We start from the raw sequence: 20,884 nt of genomic DNA, 5'->3' as shown, positions 1-20,884 counted from the left end.
CTGTTAAAGCAGCACAAAGGGTTGTTTCCCCCCGTGTTAAAATATCAGCTTGAGTTTCTCTTGGCAGAATAATTTAGGGCAGTCGTCTACCATCAGTGAAAGCGACTCGACCCCCATCCTGTTGTCTCGGGGATATTTGTGTATCTTTAGTGTCAACGATGAGAGGAGCTCACAGAGATGCAGGGGAACAGTGCACGTGAAAACTAGACAGCAACGGCACGAGACCAAATGGGAACCTCCATGCCTACAAGGGGACCCTCTGAGGTAAAGATTGCAAACTTGCAAAAGTTATTTTGTGCCGCTTTAAACAACCCATGTTTTCCTGATTAAAAGCTCCTAATTTAATCATGCTGCTTATGGGGGTTAGCATCCACACGTTAGCATCTGCTAGACAGTCTTTGCATGTTTTGGTATTCAGAAGCAATTTACTTTTGTCAAACTGTACATGTGAAACGCTCTGTTTCAGTTCCTGTCTCTTTAAGAGCCTCTAACTTGTAGGCAGCTGCTCGTTTTTGTGCGTGAGTTGTGCCAAACTAGCCGCTCTGCGGGTGTTATGCAAAAGTGAGTTATAACAAAGGAAAGCCAGGCCTTTTAGGCAGATCTGAAACATTATTTCTTGTGCAGGGAATATCTGTAGTGTGGTTTAAATGAATTTTCAGACCTGTCATTTGAATAGAAATCTAACTGAAGGTAAATGAAGCCCCCAGAGAGCATTACGTGACCTCTGGCGCGATCTCAAAGCAGCACAGTCACTTCCCAGAACCCCTCTGTGCAGCTACTTGAGGTTTCTCCAACTCCAGCGATGATCGGAGCAGCAACGACTCTGTAAATGTGACTCCCATGACACCCTCTCCCTCCGTCCGACTACAGCACAACACAGCCTACTGAGCACACTGGCGGCGGGATGCGAATGTCACAAAAATGCAAAAATGATGCTTGTCAGCACGATTCTTCCTTCGCCTCTGCGACTACCTAAGAGGGACTGTTAGCATCCAGAGCTCTTACTGTTTCTATCTAAGCACAGGAAAAAAAAGACAAAAGACATTATCAGCTCTTTTTTTGGTGTAGCTCTTACCAGGTTCAGGAATGGTAATGTCATGGCTCAGTCTTGTACATGTATGTAGAAATGTGCATGACCAAAGTTCTGTACCCGTGTTCAAACTTCAGTACGGCATTTCTAATGGCGAATGTTCTGTCTCGATGTTTCCAGCAATATTAGAGTCGTATTTTTGCTCTTAAGGTCACAGCGTTCTACATCACGAGGGATTTTATTTATTCTTTCTTCTTCCAGAAGGCCATATCTTTGAAAATAATAATAACATACCTTGCAGGTTCTCAGGTTTATAGAGATAATATATTGTACAACTTTTAAAACGTCTTTGCCACCATCTAGCTCAATAACTTTAGAGAATAAAACCGTTTAATGTCATATTCTAATAAAAAGATGATAAAAAATAAACCACCTGAAGCACTAACGATTTACTGCTAAAGCTGTATGTTGTCACATTTGTGTTTGTGAGTTGCATTTAAGTCAGATGTGCTTTTTTTTTTTTTTTTTTAAGATTTTGTGCCAATTTTGAATACAGCTTCCTTTATAAAATGTTGTTTTTGCTGCCATAATCACATCCGTTATGCATTCAAATCACTTCTGAAGGTTTTTTGCAATACGAACATTTTATTTTCTACCTGGAAAATTGTACAATCTTTGAAAGTTGCTGTTTCTTGTAACCGGTTCAGTATTTTGCCAGAGGTGTTAAGCATTCAGTGGATGTTACTACAGTATATGTGTGTTTTTGTTACTCTCTCTCTTCCTTATCTGTAGTCTGGATACAGTAAATACTCTGTACTGAATTTATTCAGGGGTATGTGCAATTACAGATTCATAGAGGCATTATTATTATTATTAACAGAGTGACAAACTACAACATCAGAGTTGCTTATTAAACGGTGTTGAACATTTGATCGATTGTGAGCTGATTCTTCATTAGTGGGGGGATTTTTACGGGGCTGCAAGGGGTGGAAGCTCTTTCTCACACACACACACACACACACACACACACACACACACTGAAGGTCATAACAAACATCCCTAGGTTAATGTCCATGCAGCATGGAGACGCAGCCGTCTGGGACTGGGGGGGTTGGATGATGCAAAACTACCCCACACTCGTCCTTCATCTCCATCAGGATGAGATGCAACACAGTTGGAAGAAAACTGAGATACGCAAATACATTTAGACGAAACATTTGGACGCGGACGGTAGGAGTTTTTTTTTTCCTTTTGTGCATAGGAAATAAAAGAAAATCTAAATATTGACTTTTATTTTCTTAGATATTGAAACCCCTTTTAAGCAAAGCACCTAATTTAAAGTATTTGGACACTACTTGGTAAAGGTAACTGATCATTTCACTCTGTTTGCACAGAGCAATAAAAAGAAGAACCACGTGTTTTAGAGAGTTTTTATCCTACAAACAAACAAAACTCAATCTACTCAAAAACAAACTGTAACTGATATGAGGGATTGTGTGCAAGTGTAGGCTTTTAATTTATTGGTTTTAATCACCTATTTCTTTTATTTTGTGTTGTGTGAAAGTGTTTTATACTATAGTAGTTATCTGTTTTTTAGCACTGACTGATGGCACTTTTAATTTTGTTGTTATATAAAAATGACTAATAAACATCTAATCTATTTTACTATAAAACAAATTTAGCACATAAAAAAGGTTTGGAGTTTATATCTGGTACTGACTAAGTATTTAGCAGCAGTTTGTACCTACCAATGTGAAGTCCAAGGAGATGAGGCTGGAAGAATCTTTGGGCTGGAAAACAAAAACCATATATAAATCTATGAGGCTTTATGTCCATCTTTTTTGCACAGTAGTGCTTCATATGGCCACAATTTGACAAAAAGAGACATGTAAAGCAGCCCACTACCTCCACTGTGCCCATTGCTTACTTGAAACCTTCGTACAAACGGTGTAAGAATTGAAAAGGAGATGTGACATACATGTGTACGCAAAGATACCTTTGTTAAAGTAGTGGTGTTGGAAGAGCTTGTCGTTTAGTAATGCAACAATCGGTTTGTAAATAACTCCTGAAATGCTTTTTCTCAACACAACAAAGCAGTTTTTCAGTCACTGAAGACGCAACTGAAAGTAGAAAGACCCATAAACGAGCAGCAACTGAAGGTGTCTGCAGTGAAGACCCAACATAACATCTCCAAGGAGGAAACTCAGAATTTTGAGATGTCCGTGAGCTCCAGACTCATTGATTGCAAAGGATTTTTCCCCAATTATACACACACACACACACACACACATATATATATATGTGTGTGTGTGTGTGTGTTATTATATTTACAATTTTGTCCCAAGCTGTAATTCCTAAATGGTAAAATCTGTATTTTAAAGCTGAAAGTCTATATTTTGATCACATTTTGATTGTCCTGGTTCAAAACCATTGTGGTGGTGCATAAAGGCTGCAAGAAAGTCTGTTATGCGGATCTGACTGTAAATGCAGCATGCTCTCTGTTAACATCCCTGGAGTGGGGAGTAGGACGTGCACCCACGGCTACTGTGACATGAAAGCCAGAGTGCTGAAGGCTCTGAGAAAGTAACCCCAGTGTGATAATACATGAGTTAAATGAAGCGTACACAGACAGACACTTGCTGTTCTGAAGCCCCACAACCAGTAAAGCAAGAGAGAGCTGAGGGACTCCAAGCTACATACATGACACTAATTTCATTCATATTTGCACACAGAAATACAGAAATACCACACATGAATGCATTATCTTCTACTGTGTGCAGAAACACAGAATGTAAATCACTCATCCCATGGATAAAATCAACTTTATTAAATGTATTAACACAGTACATTGTGAAACAATTTCATTTTAGCGTAGAGCAAAAAATATGTATCATATGCTTCCTGTTTTAGCTAAAAATTTTGCTGAAGCTTGAGGCCAAACGCTAAAATACATGCATCCCAGGGATAAAATCAACTTTATAAAATGTATTAACACAGTACATTGTGAAACAATTTCATTTTAGCGTAGAGCAAAAAATGTGTATCATATGCTTCCTGTTTTAGCTAAAGAATTTTGCTGCAGCTTGAGGCCAAACGCTGCTTTGCCGTGGAACTCTCCCGCCCAAACTCGTCCCTGTCCATCTATGAAGGTTCCCTCTCCCTCACACCTGGAACACACCAGTTCACACATTCAACATCTTAACTTCAGTGCATTGTAATAAAATAATTTTAATGTTCCTTAAGAAGAAAAAAAGAAAGTAAGTTGTACCTATTCATATGAAAGGGACCTCTATACACAGAGCCATCTGGGAAAGTGTATGTTCCCATGCCGTGGTACATGTTGTCTTTGATTTCTCCTTCATACATAGCTCCGGAGGGATGCTTCACGATCCCTCTGCCCTGCATCTGGAGAGGGAAAGATTATGCATCACCAATCACCAAACCAGAGGCGTCTTCAAAGCCATAGGCTAAACAATACATGCAATGCACATACGTACTTTGTCGTCACGCCACTCTCCCATGTATATAACACCACTTGCTAAGATGTAGTTCCCAGTACCGTTCCTCACCAGTCCAAATGCAGATGTATTGCATTCCCCCACTGGCAGGAACACACAGATGTAATAACACTGCAGTTAATGTGGTTTCACTTATACCTCTTTCTGGCTATTTTCCTTTCATGTGCTGGCATTGTCCTCTTTAATACAATTTTTTTTTCTCCACTTTTTCAAAGTTACATTTTATTGGCCTTGTGGCATTGGTCAATGCTTTTTTCATTGTATATGTTTTTATCCAGTTAAACTGCTCCTAATTATTAGATATTGTAATTGAAATGTAGCATAACTTTGCAGTAATTTCTGCATTTCTAATAAATGAGTGCCTTTGTGTACTGATTTCACAGTGTAGTGTTTGTGATTTTGTTGTTGTTCAGTGTGTCCTCACAACATTTTACATCTAGTTGTGGTCACTTCCCATTCATCTGTAATTTTGCTGCAATTTGTCTCATATTTTTTTTTCATTAATAGAATGTTTTCTGCTATCTTTAATTGGTTGTGTGAAAAAAGAAATTAGTCACTCTTTTAATTCAAATCAAAGATTTTACATATCAGCATATTAAAAAAGTTGATTCTTGTTAGACGTCAATTTTCTGGTCTGGAGCATTCAGGTTGTAACACAAAAAAAATCAGCAGTGATGGAGGAGGAGCAATTATTGCTCTCAGTCACTCTGGTCAGTGAAAAGTTCCCTAACAAAGAATTTACACTCCATCTTTCTACGGTGCAAATGATTATAGTGGAAAGCATTTAAAAGGAGGCGTTGATGTCCCAGCAAGAGTAAAATGTGTCATTTTGTAGCTGTTCTTTATGTTCATTGATTGCTTTCTCACTGAAAGGATGGCAAAAGATCCTCAGTCCCCCTGTATTTTTGAGGACACTGAACCCCAGATTGCCCTCAATTTACACAATGGGAATGATTGTAGAAAAATCAGTGCTGTACATAATAGTGACAATGTAGTAGAAGCAGAGGTGGGTAGTAACGAGTTACATTTACTCTGTTACATTTACTTGAGTAAGTTTTGAGAAATGTTGTACTTTTAGGAGTAGTTTTGAATCACTATACTTTTTACTTTTACTTGAGTAGATTTGTGAAGAAGAAACTGTACTCTTACTCTGCTACATTAGGCCACGTTGGCGCTTGTTACTTTTCTTTTATCCCTTTTATCCACGTATACGTGTCAATCTCATGACATCACTGAGTGATTCTTTGGGAAAAATTTTTGTTTTTGCATGTTTTGTCACATTTACACAGACTCAAACACACACAGAGTTTCTATGAGTTCATGGGCTTGTTCTAGTTCTGGTTAAAAAAGAAAAGTACAAAGGCTTGAAATGTTGTGCTACTTGTGCTTAATTAATTTTTTTATTCTGTTATTATTTTATTGATTTTATTATTTATTAAAGTACTTGAATTTACTTTAAGATTATTTTAATTTAAGCTATTTTTATTTTTTTTATTAATTTTAATTTATTTTATTATTTTATTGATTTAATTTGCCTGAAGATGATTATTTTGTACTTTTGTCTTTTTGAATGGTTGTGTTAAAAAAATAAATGAGACTTTACTCAACAGTTACTCAGTACTTGAGTAGTTTTTTCACCAAGTACTTTTTTACTTTTACTCAAGTAATTATTTGGATTACTACTTTTTACTTCTACTTGAGTCATATTATTCTGAAGTAACAGTACTTTTACTTGAGTACAATTTTTGGCTACTCTACCCACCTCTGAGTTGAAGGGATGTTATGTGTTTGGGTAAACGAACACACATTGCAATGGGCATTGTAGAACAAATTCAACAAATGTAGTGACCCTTTCATGTTGTCTCTCACCATAACTGTCCCCATTTGGGAAAACGCAAGACACGTGCATGGCTCCTCTTCCTGGAAACAAACAAACAAAACGTCAGTGTCAAACACATCATATTTTTTTGGGACGCATATTTACCATCCCAAACGTAGAAGAATCTGAAAGTTAAAGTCATCAAGAAATTTGCAGACAGATCGACTAGTGTATGTGAGTGTTAGTCAATCACACCAGACATCCAGCTGCTTCAGCTCTCAGTTGGCTAAGAGACGTGACAGGTCAAACAACTCAACACAAAAGTAGTTAAAATGCCACAAACGAGCTAAATGCGCAACACTTGCGGTTTGGTAACTGCCAGAGGCTGCGACAGCTGTGTTGCCATGGGAACCCAACGCCAACTGCTGTTGTCATGGTTACCAATGGCCAAAAAAACGTGAATGTCACAAACCAGGAAAAACTAGCTTTATATTAAAATAATTATATTTTTCACTCGTTTTCAATCAAACGTATTAGGGCCAAACTAAGACAAAAAAAAATTGGAAATTACGAAAATAAAGTCACTAATATGAGAATAAAGTTGTAAAATTACCAGAATAAAGTCATAATGTTGTGAGAATAAAGTCATAATATTACGATAATAAAGTCGTAATATTTTGAGAATAAAGTTGTAATATTAAATATATTATAAATATATAAATATAACTTCACAAGATGCTCAATATTCCTCATTTTAACATAGGGAAAAGACTGCTCTTCCTGTTAGAGTTCTCATGAATTAACACTTTATTCTCGTAATGTTACGACTTTACTCTCGAAATATTAAGACTTTATTCTCGTAATATTACGACTTTATTCTCATAATATTATAACTTTATTCTCGTAATTTCCCTTTTTTTTGTCTTAGTTTGGCCCTAATACTCCGTCGTACAAACCACCTAAAGTTTATTTACTGTATATATTTTTTTTTCAAACAATAAAGAAGGACCAACTGCTGTTGTCATGGTTACCAATTGCCAAAAAAAACGTGAACGTTACAAATAAAAACAAGTAGCTTTATATTCAAATAATTATATTATTCACTTGTTTTCAATCAAAAGACCTGAAGTTTATTCATATATTTTTTTCAAATAGTATTTATGAAAATTTTTTAAAAAAAAAAGCCGGTTAACCGGAACAGAAAGTTTGAACCCTCGAGCTCCGGCCAATGGAGGAGAAGCAGCTGCCGGTGAGTGGGAGAGACTTCAGACTTATTAAAGTTCACTTTTGTGAACCCTTTCGGACTTTGGTCGCTTTCAATATGTGTAAATCTGTAAAAGTAGTTCAAGCTGTCAAAACTGTCAGCTTGCGGGAGAGCTTTCTCCAGCTCAGCTGTTAAGACCGGCTGCTAGCTGCTAGCTCGGTAGCGAGCATGAGCGAAACCACGACATGTAACTTTGTTCCTGACGAGACTCCAGGCTGCTGAGCTGGGCTTCCCTAGTGATGCTCTGTGAGCTGAGTGGCCCTGGTCGTGGTGGGTCGCTGGTTTGATGGCATGCATGACTGTAGCCGGCAGCCTTGTGTGCAGCCGTGGATGTTGCTGGAGCTGGAGCTGGAGTCGAGCTGAGAGGAGACTCTGCTCTGCAGCAGAATCTGCAGCTCTCTGACTCACAGCACAGGACACCTGGAAGAACTTTATTACACCTGTGCTCTTTTCTCTTTTCACAGATTTTTTGCTCTCATGAAGGGACACTGAATAACGGTATGTATGAATGGATGTGTGTATGATGGATGGATGGATGCGTGTATGATGGATGGATGGATGTGTGTGTGTATGTATATACGCATCCTTATTTGCCATTGGAAAACTCCGCAGGTGATATTTATAGTAGTATGAGTGGATGGATGTGTGTATGTAAGTATGTATGCCAAAAAACATACATACATACATACGTGTGTGTGTGTGTGTGTGTGTGTGTGTGTGTGTGTGTGTGTGTGTGTGTGTGTGTGTGTGTGTGTGTGTGTGTGTGTGTGTGTGTGTGTGTGTGTGTGCATGCATTCTTGGATGTATGTATCATGTGTGTGTGTGTGTATATGTATGTACAGGACTGTCACAGAAAATTAGAATATTGTGATAAAGTCCTTTATTTTCTGTAATACAAAAATGTCATACGTTCTGATTCATTACAAATCAACTGAAATATTGCAAGTCTTTTATTATTTTAATATTGCTGATCATGGTTTACAGCTTAAGAAGACTCAAATATCCTATCTCAAAAAATTAGAATATGTGTGTGTGTGTGTGTGTGTGTGTGTGTGTGTGTGTGTGTGTGTAAGTAAACGGCTCTAGACCCAATAGCAGGACATACAACATAAAAAATAAACAACAACTACATAAACACATACAAACATACTCTTATTCATGAGAGTCTTAAAGGCACCCATACCAATGTTTCCATAGATATGAATGATACCTGACCGAACTGCACCTGGGGCTTGTGAGCTTCATTATAATACAGTTTTGTGACTCATCAAGTCGAGACATAAACTCAAACAACAGGTTCCTCAAGAGAGCCTGTAAAGTGCTTAGCCCTGAGTCACAAAACAGTTTACTAGCACTGCTACTCCTGGGCTTTTTCAGCAGTATCCTCAGACAGTCATTATATGCTACCTGAAGTTTGCCCAGGGTCTCCTTTTTGTAGCTAACCCATAATGGGGCTGCATACATAGGGGTGCAGTAAGCACGAAACAAGCTCACTTTAACATCATTGGAACAGTAATGGAATTTCCTGACTAACATGTTTGCTTGGACATACGTATGACATATGTATGTGTGTATGTATGTAAGAAATCCACAATATTTGTTGATATTAAACTGTGATGATACTGAAAACAGTATGTGACTGTTCTGCCTGTGTTTTTAACAGAAAGATGAATGCAAGGAAAAAAGGTGGAAAGCCAAACAGAGGAGGTGGGAGATTTAATAAACCAAGAGGAGGAGGAGGAGGAGGAGGAGGAGGAAGAGGAGGAGGAGGTGGTGGAGGACGAGGAGGTGGTGGTGGTGGAGGACGAAGAGGAGGAGGAGGAGGAGGTGGTGGTGGAGGAGGAGGAGGAGGAGGAGGTGGTAATCGGAAAGCAGGAGCTTCTAGTCGCTGGGACGATGATGACGATTTCAGCCTTGATTTTGGCCCCCCTCGTTCCAACACGTAGGAATTAATAATTGTGTTTTGAAAACTGTTGCTGTGCATTTTTTGCTGATTGTCTTTCATTGCATCTTTCCCATCTCTTGTTGTTTTGATTTACAGATTTAATAAAGGACGTGGTGGTGGAAGAGCAGGTGGGCGAGGAAGGGGAGGTAGTGATCGTGACAGAGACGGTAGGAGGGATGCGAAAAGCAGGGGAAAGGTTCTTCCCAAGTCCCTGGCTAGTACAAGAGTTAATTCAAAGCCAGGGGATGGCTATAAGCCAGATACAAGCAACATGCCCATGCAGAGAATCTTCATGACCAATGAGAACCAAGAGAATCTCAGGAAGTTACTGCGGGAACTGCAAATGCAGGATTTTGAAGAACCCTATGAGTAAGTGTATACCTCTATATGTGCATTTGTTCATTACTTGGAAGGGAGTATTTTCAGATGAACTGATACCAGCCTCTCTGCCTCAGTGAATATGCATCAGATTATTCAGGAGAAGAGGAGGAGGAATTTGACGAATTGGATGACCGCGAGGAAGGCCAGTTTTGGGTCACCAATGACGAGCCGGTAGAGAAAGCAGAGAGCCCGGTGGAGAAAGCAGAGAGCCCTCCTTATGACTCCGGTGATGAGTGTCCCACCCCTGAACCTGTTATCTCCTTATTTGCCGTTGGAAAACTCTGCAGGTGATATTTATAGTAGACACTAGTTCATTCTAAGATGCTGGGCACCTGAAAACCCCTTTGATGTACTTATAGTATGTCCTATATCTCTGTTCTGTCATCTTTCCTTTGTCTAGGTATGGTTTTGACAAGGAGCGTAGTGAACAGGCACTCGAGTCTGGTGGTGGAGAATTTGGGGCAACCTTAGAACGGCTTCTAATCCAGGTTTTTAGCGAACGCTATGGGCATGGTTCGGTTTTCCCTGATGGACTTTTGGGTGTGCCAATGGATGAGTGCTTAAATCAGAGGCAGGAGGAAGCTCTGGCCCTAACTGCCATATACAGTGAGCGCTTTAAAGAACGCATTTCCAATGCTGTGTGGACAATAACCCTGGATCTTCCATTCCTGTCACTTGACGCTGCCAAAAACGGAGGAAAGGCTGGAGGCCAAACTAGGAGAGACGGTCCGAAAAATCGTGACATATGCAAATTCTACCTAAAAGACCAAGGATGCCGCTTCGGTGACAAATGCAAGTTCAGACATGAACTTCCAGAAAAAGAGAGGACTGGAGTCTCAGACCCCGAGGCCCCAAGCCAACCTGGATTTAGCAGCTATTCTCCTCCGGAATATGAACTGGAAATTCGCTTCCCCAAAGGAAACCGCTACCCTCATCAGGCACCCATCGTTGCCTTCAGCACCAACGATGACTCTGTCGGGGCTGCAGGGAGGCTCAGCGTCACCGAGAGGTTGTTTGGAGAGGCGCTGGCTGCGGCACAGTGCAGCGAGCCTGTTGTTTACACTCTCATAACCTTTTGTGAGGATGAAAGTAGTATGAAAGAACTGTTGGCTGTGAGTCATCACAAATATAGTTCACTGCCACCTGTAGTGGCGGTTCCTCCTCCCTCTCTCCCCGTAGCAAAAACTAAGAGTGTGAGGAGCGGCGCCTCTGAGGAAAGGAGCAGCAGCACCAGCGGCAGTAATCATACATCCAGCAGGAGGGCTGCTAATAGCCAGCGACACGTAGATTGTGAGTCATCCGTCATTAAAAATGTATGATGTTTATTTGCCCTGTGTTTTCACAATGTGCTCAACACTCAATATGGTGATTTCTGAGCTCTGTATGTTAAAAACTGCTGTCTTTTATGTCGTGTTTAAGTGAGAGAGGCCGAGACAGAGGAGCTGGATGAGAGGGATGAGGATACCGACGATGAGGCTGTACCAGTTGTTGAGAATGAAAGTTATGTCAGTCTGAGGAAGAAGATGGTGAATAAGCACAATCATAAGATGGACAACGTGCTGAAAGTAAACGGCAAGCTGTGCCGAGAGTTCCAGGGGAAAAAGGTGCAATAAACCAAAGAAAATAACAGACATCTTACCTTTTACTGTATTTTAATGCATTGGCACCCTTTTGCTCCGTTAATCCAGTCATCCAGACGCTTCAGGTCCATGCTGGAAGAGAGGAAGAAGCTCCCAGCCTGGCGAGAAAAGGAGAACATTCTGGATGCATTGGACGGGTGTCAGGTGCTGGTGGTCAGTGGGATGACTGGGTAGGTGACGGAGTGACACTGAGCATAGACGGGATAAATCATGACCTAAAGGCGGAGTCAAATGTCACTTCTGCTGATATTTGAAACAAAAGATCAACAAAAATAAAAGAGCTAACTCCATCCCCTCTCCCCAACCCCACATGTCACTGACTGAATTGAGCAATGCTTGTTCTGGACTAGAAAATTGAATAGATTTTAAGTGTAATAGTTATTCTTTGATTTGAAACTCTGATTTGAGAATCTGTCATTTGTAGGCATATACATTTATTTCAGACCCTGTGAGAATTTCTGTTTAATGTGTTTTTTCTGATATTGTTTTTGCAGTTGTGGCAAGACCACTCAAATACCTCAGTTCATTCTGGACGCCTCTTTAAGTGGTTCTGCAGAGCAGGTGGCCAACATCATTTGCACCCAGCCTCGCCGTATTTCTGCCATCTCTGTGGCACAGAGAGTTGCCCAAGAGCGTGCAGAGTCTCTGGGCAACACGGTGGGCTACCAGATCCGCCTGGAGACCGTCAGGGTAGGGATATATTCCACACATGGGTGCATGGGGTCAGATCTTTACTATAAGCGTTATTACAGTGGCAAGAAAAAAAAAAGGCCTCAGAATGGCTTTCTGCACTAATTTGCCATAATATCTGATCATTGCCATATCAAAGCCTTTAACAACTTTCCAGTTTTACATCTGTGTACACTATTCTGAGCCACTGGTTTTAACCGGCTCTAATGGAGTCTGAATTGTGTGCATGAGTGATTCTTATTAAACACAACCAAGATTTATTTTAGCGCATGTTTCTCCTCTGTCTGTCAGTCGTCAGCCACCAGGCTGCTGTACTGCACCACCGGCGTGCTGCTCCGGAGACTGGAGGGGGAGGTTGAACTCGGAGACGTCACGCACGTTATTGTGGATGAGGTGCACGAGCGAACGGAGGAGAGGTATTATTGTGCGCGAGCATCCAAGCTTGTCATGATGCATTGCAGGCTGTAATTTTCAAACTTTCCCTTGGGTTTCGTTTATCTTGATGGTTTTTCTTTCAATTATCCATATCAGTGATTTCCTGCTGTTGGTGCTCAAAGACCTAGTTGTGCAAAGACCAGACCTGAAGATTATTCTCATGAGTGCCACTCTTAATGCCGGCCTTTTCTCTGAGTATTTCTACAACTGTCCCACTATCCATATACCAGGTGAGAAATCTAATGTACACAGAGCTAGAGAGTAATTTTCCACTGACACGTCTTTCCGTACATCTTCATGACTGTGTCTTATTCCAGGACGAACCTTCCCTGTTGATCAGTTTTTCCTTGAAGATGCCATCACTAAAACTGGGTATGACTATCCAGATATATTGCATTCAATTCAGCTCATTAATAAAATTAAAATGGGTGCCTGAGTAGTAAGACAACTGTCTTTTACAGTTATGTCATTGAGGATGGCAGCCCTTACATGCGCTCAGGGAAACCCAGTTCTTCCACGAGCGGGCGAGGAACCAGAGGAGAGTCGAGGGACGTGGTGGATGACCTGGGTGAAGACATGTGGAACTTCATGTCTTTCTCTAAGAAGGACTTTGTGAAAGACTCCATCCCAGACCAGCAACTCAGCCTGCAGGAACTCACAGTCAGATACAAAGGTGAGTTGAGAAGCTGGATTATCTGATTGGGTCTTAGATTTTATATCCTGTAAGCTGTCAACTTTTCATTTTCACATTTTTGTGGGCCTCATGTAGATGTTAGGAAGCCTGTGCTTAAGACCATTGCTGCAATGGACCTGGATAAGATCAACATGGATCTGGTGGAGAGCCTGCTGGAGTGGATAGTAGATGGAAAGCACAACTACCCACCAGGTACAAATCTCCTAATTGTACTTGGACAGACAACTTGAACTTCTTGTTTATTTCTTTTTCCTAATTTATTGTGGCCTGTGTGCAGGCGCAGTGCTGGTGTTCATGCCGGGCCTCGCTGAGATCAAGATGCTCTATGAGCAGCTGCAATCCAACAGAATGTTCAACAACAGGAGGGGATGCAGGTCTGTGTCTGTTTACTGAAACATTAGGGTACATCTTAACAATATTCTGTGATGTGGTTACAGGGAAAGCACAACCCATTTGTCAAGGACTCACCGTGAATGTTTTTCATTTACTCTCATACATCAGGTGTGTGGTGTACCCGCTCCACTCAACCTTGTCTAATGAGGAGCAACAGGCAATTTTCAGCCGGCCCCCAGAGGGCGTCACAAAAATCATCATCTCCACAAACATCGCTGAGACCTCGGTAACCATTGATGACGTGGTGTATGTTATTGACTCTGGCAAGATGAAGGAGAAGAGGTGAGTCCTAATTTAATCGCATGGTGGTAACTTTCTGTATAAATAAAAATGGTAATATGTGATGCCCCTCAGATGAGTTGAAATCTGCATTTGTAAGAAGTTTCTTTTCTTGGCTGCATTTTTTTTCTGTCAGGTATGATGCATCTAAAAGCATGGAGAGCCTGGAGGACTCGTGGGTGTCTCGGGCCAGCGCACTACAGAGGAAGGGCAGAGCGGGTCGCGTGGCCTCTGGCGTCTGCTTCCACCTGTTCACCGGCCACTGCTTCCAACACCTGCTGGCTGAGCAGCAGCTGCCCGAGATCCAGAGAGTTCCTCTAGAGCAGCTCTGCCTCCGGTACATCCATCTGTTTGCTCTTCACACCATGCAAAGCAGCTTTGTTGTCTCTGTTCATCCAAATAATTGAGGTTTTCAGTATAACAACAAGATGGAATGGTAAATGTCCAGTCACTTAGGTCAGTGGTTCCCAACCTGGGGTCCGGGCCTCCCCTGGGGGGGCGCCAGAGATCTCTGGAGGGGCGCGAAACTTTGTCTGCTTTGAAATTATGCAGTTGTAAAAATTATATTTGCGAATGAGTCATTCATTAAGTAGTAGTAGTAAATATTTATTTCGGTCAATCACAAACAAAAATTAAAAATCAACAAACAAGATAACACAGGTTTTTCCCTGGTCAACATTGTGATTTGACCGAAAAGGTCTGGGCTTGAAGCATAAAGCTTATTTTGCCCACCTTTTAACAGAATAAAATATACAAAAAAACAAATGAAGTATCATAAGTCTACACAGAATAATAATAATAGTAATAATAATAATAGTAATAATAATAATAATAATAATAATAACAATAATAATAATGATGGTGATGATAATAATAATAGTAATAGTAGTAATAATAATAATAATAATAATAATAATAGCAATAATATGATAATAATAATAATGATAGCTCTGAAAACAGAAAGTGAAAAGATGCTAAGGAAACCGGCAAAACAAATTTAAGTTGTCATTTTATCTCGTGCATGTGTGCATTCTTCATTGTTTGTTTATTGTGTTTCTATATATGTGTCCATTACCTTTGCTTTGAATAATATCTTGTATGCTTTTATTGAATTTGCTAGTTTAAGGTCATTTTCATAAAACATTGTTAGGAATAATTTATGAATGTCTTGAATATTTTTTGTGTTTTTTATACACTGGTGACAAACACAGGAAATGATTTCATTCCTTATTATTATATCATTACTCAACATTTAATCTACTCCGACAGGTTGTTAAAGGAAAAATGTTAAAGATTTTGGTCTCATATTAAAAGAGACATTTTTCAGAAATATTTTTATTTCCTTTTATGTCCTTTTTTGCGTATTTTATACATTGGTGACATTGGAAAAAAACAAAGTCATATGTATACAGAGTAAACCAAAGAGAAATGTATCAAAAAAACATAATTAATGTTCATTTTTTCAATTAAAGACTATTTTGGCGCTAGTACGTACGGGTCGGGGGGCCCGGCTGGTCTTAGACACAAGTAGGGGGGCTCCAAGGAAAAAACGTTGGGAACCACTGACATAGGTCATGTGCTCTGCCTCTGACAGAATCAAGATCCTGGACGTGTTTGCTGAGCAGCTGCTGGAGTCGGTCTTCTCTCGGCTCATCGAGCCTCCTGCGGTGGGGAGCTTGGATGCAGCCAGGCAGCGACTTCAAGACCTGGGAGCGCTGACTGCAGATGAGAGGCTGACCCCACTGGGATACCACCTGGCCTGCCTGCCCGTCGACGTGCGCATTGGGAAACTCATGCTGTTCGGAGCCATCTTCCGCTGCCTCGACTCAGCACTCACCATCGCTGCCAGTCTGGCTTTCAAATCACCGTTTGTAAGAACCTGCTTGATACTGTTGAGATACCATATGTGCCTTCCAAGTGTTTTACATTCAGTGTGCAGTTACATTTATTATTTGGCAAAAAGACTGAACATCGAGCCGCTTGGTGGCGTAGTGGGTTAAGCGGCTCGTATACTGAGGCTACAGTCCTCTCTACCCCCTTCCTGTCTGAAACTTGAATAAAGGGCCACTAGAGCCCCAAAAAAATCTTTAAAAAAAACAAAACTGAACATCAAGTTTATATTTTGATCTACAACAATAATTTTCTGGTCTGTTTTATAGGTGTCTCCATGGGATAAACGAGAGGAGGCCAATGAGAAGAAACTTGCCTTTGCGGTGGCTAATAGTGACCATCTTGCATTGTTGCAAGCATATAAGGTAAGATGCCCGACTATTTTGGTTATATGTTAGTTTTGTGGATGATTTTTCATGTATTTTCTCTTTCAGGGATGGTGCTCGGCTGCAAAGAACGGTTATAAGGCTGGATTCATTTACTGCAGGGAGAACTTCCTGTCGTCGCGCAGTTTACAGGTCAGGCAGCTTTGGCACTCTCTCCCATTGAAATTACTTTCAGTGATTATTCCTGAAGAAACTGATTTCTTAACTCCATCATGTGACCAATGCAGGAGATTGCCAGTCTGAAGAGACAGTTTGCCGAGCTGCTGTCCGACATCGGCTTCGTTAAGGAGGTTTTGAGAGCCAGGGCTATTGAACGTATGTCCAAAAATGGCACTGACGGTGTTTTGGAGGCTACTGGTCCCGAGGTGAAACACATACACACTCCAACCCTTTTCACACTGTGATCACACACAAACAAACATATGAGCTTCTGATGTTGGAGCAGCTCCGACTTCCAGCCTTAGTTGTTCTGCAAATCCAGTGGTGTAATGGCCCTTGTTCATAAAACAGTCATATTTGAATTGCAGCAGAAAAACAAATGTATTCTGTCTATTGCTAAAGCATACTACTGTACATTCCCTGATCAGCCAACCAACTTTCCCTCAAAGCCACAGACATTTCTTTGAAGACATCTTGGAAGCAAATGCAAAATTCTTAGTAAGAAGCACTAGCTGATCACTTTTAAGATCACCGCTGAATTTCTTGCTGTTGTAGACACACACTGTGTGGAAAATTTGAATATACCAGGAAATTCTGTCCTCTGTGATGTCAAAGAGCGCTGATGTTAGGAAAAAACTCCAGAAGGAAGTGTTCGCAGCACCCTGAAATCCACGTTTTTCATGCATATAAGATCACAACATACAGTTACCTTGCAATTTAGGGGCTCCTGTCTCATCCAGGATGATAAGTCATCATTACAATAATGTAGATTTAAAAGAGAAACTGCAAAGCATAATATAACCAATGTACTTCTAAACTTACAAACATCATGCCATCTACATCAGTACTGCCTTATACTAATGTCTTATATTGATGATCCAAAACAAGAAGAGAGTCTTCTAAAATACAGTACTTTGATTTTCCAGGCAAACCTTAACTCGGACAACATCCGGCTGATGTCTGCCATGCTGTGTGCTGCTCTCTATCCCAATGTGGTCCAGGTGCATTCTCAATTTCTGTCACTTGAACAAAATAAAAATGTAAAGTCTGCACGAAGCGTTCTCATGCTTTAAGGTCTGCACCCCCTCTAGGTTCGATCTCCACAGGGGAACTACAAGATGACCAGCAAAGGAGCGATGAAGATGCAGCCCAAAGCCAACGAGCTGCGTTTCATTACCAAGAGCGACGGCGGTGTTCATGTGCACCCCTCGTCCGTCAATTACACGGTGAGCTGAAGCAAAAGGAAAGAGCATAATTCAAGGGCACAAGACGAGCTCAGTGTTCTCCTGTTTGTGTCTCAGGTCCGCCACTACGACAGCCCCTACCTGGTTTACCACGAGAAGGTGAAAACCAGCCGTATCTTCCTTCGTGACTGCAGCATGGTGTCCGTTTACCCGCTGGTGCTGCTAGGAGGTGGGCAGGTCAACGTTGAGCTGCACAAAGGAGAGTTTATCATCTCCCTGGACGATGGATGGATCCGATTTGCTGCTGCATCACATCAGGTCAGAGGAACAAGGAACCATATTTCCATGAAGAAAAACATGAAGCTTCATGGCAGAAAAAGAACTACAGGAACAGAAATAAGATATGAGTGTGTTTGCACACACTAGTCTTTATATGCTTTTCAAAGTTCTTTGAGGCCGTGAATAGAATTCAATGATCAGATGAGCATTCTTGCACAAAAGGCTTACACCGCTGTTTCTGTCTTTGCTCCATTTTTATATAAACATCTGGTGTTGTGTTCATTCTGCTGCATGTGTTTGTTCGCAAACCCTGGGTCGGGATTCAGCACCACAATGACTTTAAAGTGAGTTGTTTAGTCTGAACACCACAGCAGTCAGCTGGCTGACAGATTGAAAGTGGCAATACAACCTCAGACAAATAAGTGTGTAACTTATTTTCATTATGGCAACACTGCTTAACAAAAATGAAGCCAACAAGAAAAATATCGTGGGTAATACAAAGTACCCTATTACTGCTCACATGGGATTTAAGAGGGTTACTTGCAGCCAGGTGCTGCTAATCATCAGCTCTCTGCAGGTGCGTGCGTGCGTGCGTGCGTGCGTGCGTGCGTGCGTGCGTGCGTGCGTGCGTGCGTGCGTGCGTGCGTGCGTGCGTGCGTGCGTGCGTGCGTGCGTGCGTGCGTGCGTGCGTTATTGTGTGTCTGTGTCTGTGTCTCAGTCATAATGCCAAGAGGAAGTCATAAGCAATGACTTTAAAAAGGCTGCGCATCACCATTTACGGTCAATCTGAAGTCTAATTTTCTCCAGTAAGACATGATTCACAAGTTAAAATATTCAAGTCAGTTGCCAAACTTTCCCACCAAATTTATCCCAAAGTGGCACGGTGCAATGATCAGAGAAAAACAATGCAAAAATCTCAGACCCAGCGGGCTTGGCAGTGCGTTTTACAGGTTAGAGGCTGCAACAGTACAATAAAACAAAAAAAACAGAGCAATTGTGGTGTATTTGAAAGGGTTACCAGGGGAAAGCCAGTTGTTTTGAAAAAGAACATGAAAGCACAACTCATATTTGTAAAACTAAACCTGAACAAACCACAAGACGTCTGGAGCATTGTCCTATAGACAGACTGTTTTTGGCACACACCAACACAGAACTTTAGCAGAAACACCTCACAGCTTCTGTCAAGCACGGCAGCGGATAGGCGATGAGTTTACATCCACAGCACTTAGGACTTTGATTATGAACTTCTCTTTAAGAAGTACATTATCTTCTACACAGCTCTAGTGGCCAATGTGAAGCTACCTGGCAGCTTAAAACTTCCCCAAAGGGTCATTAATAAAAGCTGTGGAATCATTTTTCCAATAGAAAATTAGTTATCTAACTCTTTGGGTTGTATTTCTCTAATAAAAACAAATAAGATCAGGTGACGTTTATTATGTTTTTACACAAACAAAAACAACGTAGGATTAAAATAGAGTGCTAACATTTTCACATGACTGCATTAAAAGGCTGTGAATGGACAATTTAAAGTTCATAGCAATAATGCACTTAAGTGCTTGAACATTTTTATGGTGCTGGTTCCCCATCCCTACCCCAAATAAAGAAAGAAAGAATTAAAAGGAATTAAATAAACTCTTTTCAGTCTTTTCCCAAGTATACAATTATAAATTTCTAACGTATACATGTGTGTTTGTCAGGTGGCCGAGCTGGTGAAGGAGCTGCGCTGGGAGCTGGACAAACTGCTGGAGGACAAAATCCGAAGCCCGAGCATGGACCTGTGCAGCTGCCCACGCGGCTCACGCATCATCGACATGATCGTCCACCTCATAACCACCCAGTAGCCCCGCTAGTCGTTACCCCCCTCTGTCACCCTGAAGGAATTAAATCAGCGAGCTCTGTCTTGTAAATATATTTGTGCTCCTGTATCACTGCCACAAAGTGGCTCTACTGATGTATTGCTCCTCTGATTGGGAAAGAAGCAGCATGGTCAATTTTGGATTTGAAGGGAGTTCCTCAGCTTGAAACATCGCTCATGTGGCCACATGATAACGGCCCACAAGTATACATTCATTCTGTTGCTGCAGAAGGGGCTTTTCAAATGAACTGTTGCCTTCAAAAATAGCTCTATGCAGATGATCAAAAGTCTTATTTTGATATTTTTAAAACGCAGCAATAAGAGAGCTCTTGTGTTATGATGCCACAAAAAAAATAAATTACTGTACACGCAGTAAACTTGCATGCAATTGATGTAATTCTGCACGCAGTGCAGTTATATTTTTTGGTTGTGTGTCTTAATCACAACTGAAATGTTTCTTGGGTCCATATTGGATTTCTTACACTGAAGTGTGTGTGTGCCCGTGAATAATTCTTTGTAAAGCAGGATTGAGAATCCTAAAGCTTCTGCATGAAATCCAGTTGTTTTTACATTTTCCGAATGTGAGTTATTATCAAGGTGATGTCGGAGCTCCACTCGTACTGTGTGAATATTATAAGGGCTTTTGTAATCCGGGTCGGTGGAAGTTGCCAAAGAACTTGAATGCTGGTGTCTTAACCAATTATAAAATCCACCACACAATGCACCTCCATATAAGAATAAAATGATGACAATACGTTACTTGTCATTTGTGATTATCTTAACTAACCAATTATTATATTATAAGTTAACATTATAATTGCATTAAAAAAAACAAGTACAAAGTTTTGTGAGAGGATAATATAACAAGGAAAAAGAAATGTATAATATGGACAAGATGACTGCCTTACATTCCTGTTAATGAAAATTGACATCTGTTACATCCTGTTAAACTAATGTAGGAGTGAACTTGCTGGGATGTCCACTCCTGGGAGGAGATATGAAGGTTATCGATCACTGTGGCATGTTTGACTGAAAAATTGTTT

At 40.8% G+C, this 20,884-nt stretch overlaps 2 protein-coding genes and 1 long non-coding RNA gene across 3 annotated transcripts; 2 read left to right on the top strand and 1 right to left on the bottom strand.

Moving 5' to 3' along the window:
* Positions 1 to 3,956: 3,956 nt before the first annotated feature.
* morn2 (MORN repeat containing 2) lies at positions 3,957 to 6,569 on the bottom strand. The gene is made up of 5 exons (XM_061714604.1): positions 6,533 to 6,569; positions 6,418 to 6,468; positions 4,528 to 4,631; positions 4,299 to 4,435; positions 3,957 to 4,197 (listed from the first exon to the last, which is right to left on the bottom strand). The coding sequence occupies exons 1-5, from the start codon at positions 6,567 to 6,569 to the stop codon at positions 4,074 to 4,076; spliced, it is 453 nt and encodes a 150-aa protein (XP_061570588.1). The 3' UTR covers positions 3,957 to 4,073.
* Positions 6,570 to 7,586: 1,017 nt separating this feature from the next.
* Positions 7,587 to 9,370, top strand: LOC133423965 (uncharacterized). Its single transcript, XR_009770840.1, has 3 exons — positions 7,587 to 7,616; positions 8,096 to 8,129; positions 9,295 to 9,370. It is a non-coding gene; the product is annotated as an uncharacterized LOC133423965 (long non-coding RNA).
* Positions 9,371 to 9,464: 94 nt separating this feature from the next.
* Positions 9,465 to 20,611, top strand: dhx57 (DEAH (Asp-Glu-Ala-Asp/His) box polypeptide 57). Its single transcript, XM_061714318.1, has 23 exons — positions 9,465 to 9,573; positions 9,673 to 9,945; positions 10,032 to 10,244; positions 10,358 to 11,247; positions 11,377 to 11,561; positions 11,646 to 11,767; positions 12,092 to 12,287; positions 12,579 to 12,703; positions 12,819 to 12,952; positions 13,040 to 13,094; positions 13,184 to 13,395; positions 13,492 to 13,608; positions 13,694 to 13,790; positions 13,918 to 14,091; positions 14,225 to 14,425; positions 15,683 to 15,959; positions 16,248 to 16,343; positions 16,413 to 16,496; positions 16,592 to 16,729; positions 17,450 to 17,524; positions 17,615 to 17,749; positions 17,825 to 18,025; positions 19,684 to 20,611. Exons 2-23 carry the CDS (start codon positions 9,848 to 9,850, stop codon positions 19,825 to 19,827), a joined length of 3,969 nt encoding a protein of 1,322 aa, XP_061570302.1. The 5' UTR covers positions 9,465 to 9,573; positions 9,673 to 9,847; the 3' UTR covers positions 19,828 to 20,611.
* The last annotated feature ends 273 nt before the right edge of the window (positions 20,612 to 20,884 follow it).

Source organism: Cololabis saira, chromosome 23 (genome assembly GCF_033807715.1).
Source record: "Cololabis saira isolate AMF1-May2022 chromosome 23, fColSai1.1, whole genome shotgun sequence".
In the NCBI taxonomy this organism is placed as follows: Eukaryota; Metazoa; Chordata; class Actinopteri; order Beloniformes; family Belonidae; genus Cololabis; species Cololabis saira.
Note: the sequence above shows the minus strand (reverse complement) of the source record. Positions and strands in the feature narration are given on the sequence as shown.

Coding starts and splice junctions, on each gene's coding strand:
- morn2 (XM_061714604.1), bottom strand. CDS start 6,569: ATGACTTTAACTTTCAGATTCTTCTACGTTTGGGATG. Junction 6,469..6,532: donor ATTCTTCTACGTTTGGGATG/GTAAATATGCGT, acceptor GTTTGTTTCCAG/GAAGAGGAGCCATGCACGTG. Junction 4,436..4,527: donor GAGAGTGGCGTGACGACAAA/GTACGTATGTGC, acceptor TTCCCTCTCCAG/ATGCAGGGCAGAGGGATCGT.
- dhx57 (XM_061714318.1), top strand. CDS start 9,848: ATGCCCATGCAGAGAATCTTCATGACCAATGAGAACCAAGAGAATCTC. Junction 11,768..12,091: donor GTGGTCAGTGGGATGACTGG/GTAGGTGACGGA, acceptor TTGTTTTTGCAG/TTGTGGCAAGACCACTCAAA. Junction 18,026..19,683: donor TTGCTGCTGCATCACATCAG/GTCAGAGGAACA, acceptor TGTGTTTGTCAG/GTGGCCGAGCTGGTGAAGGA.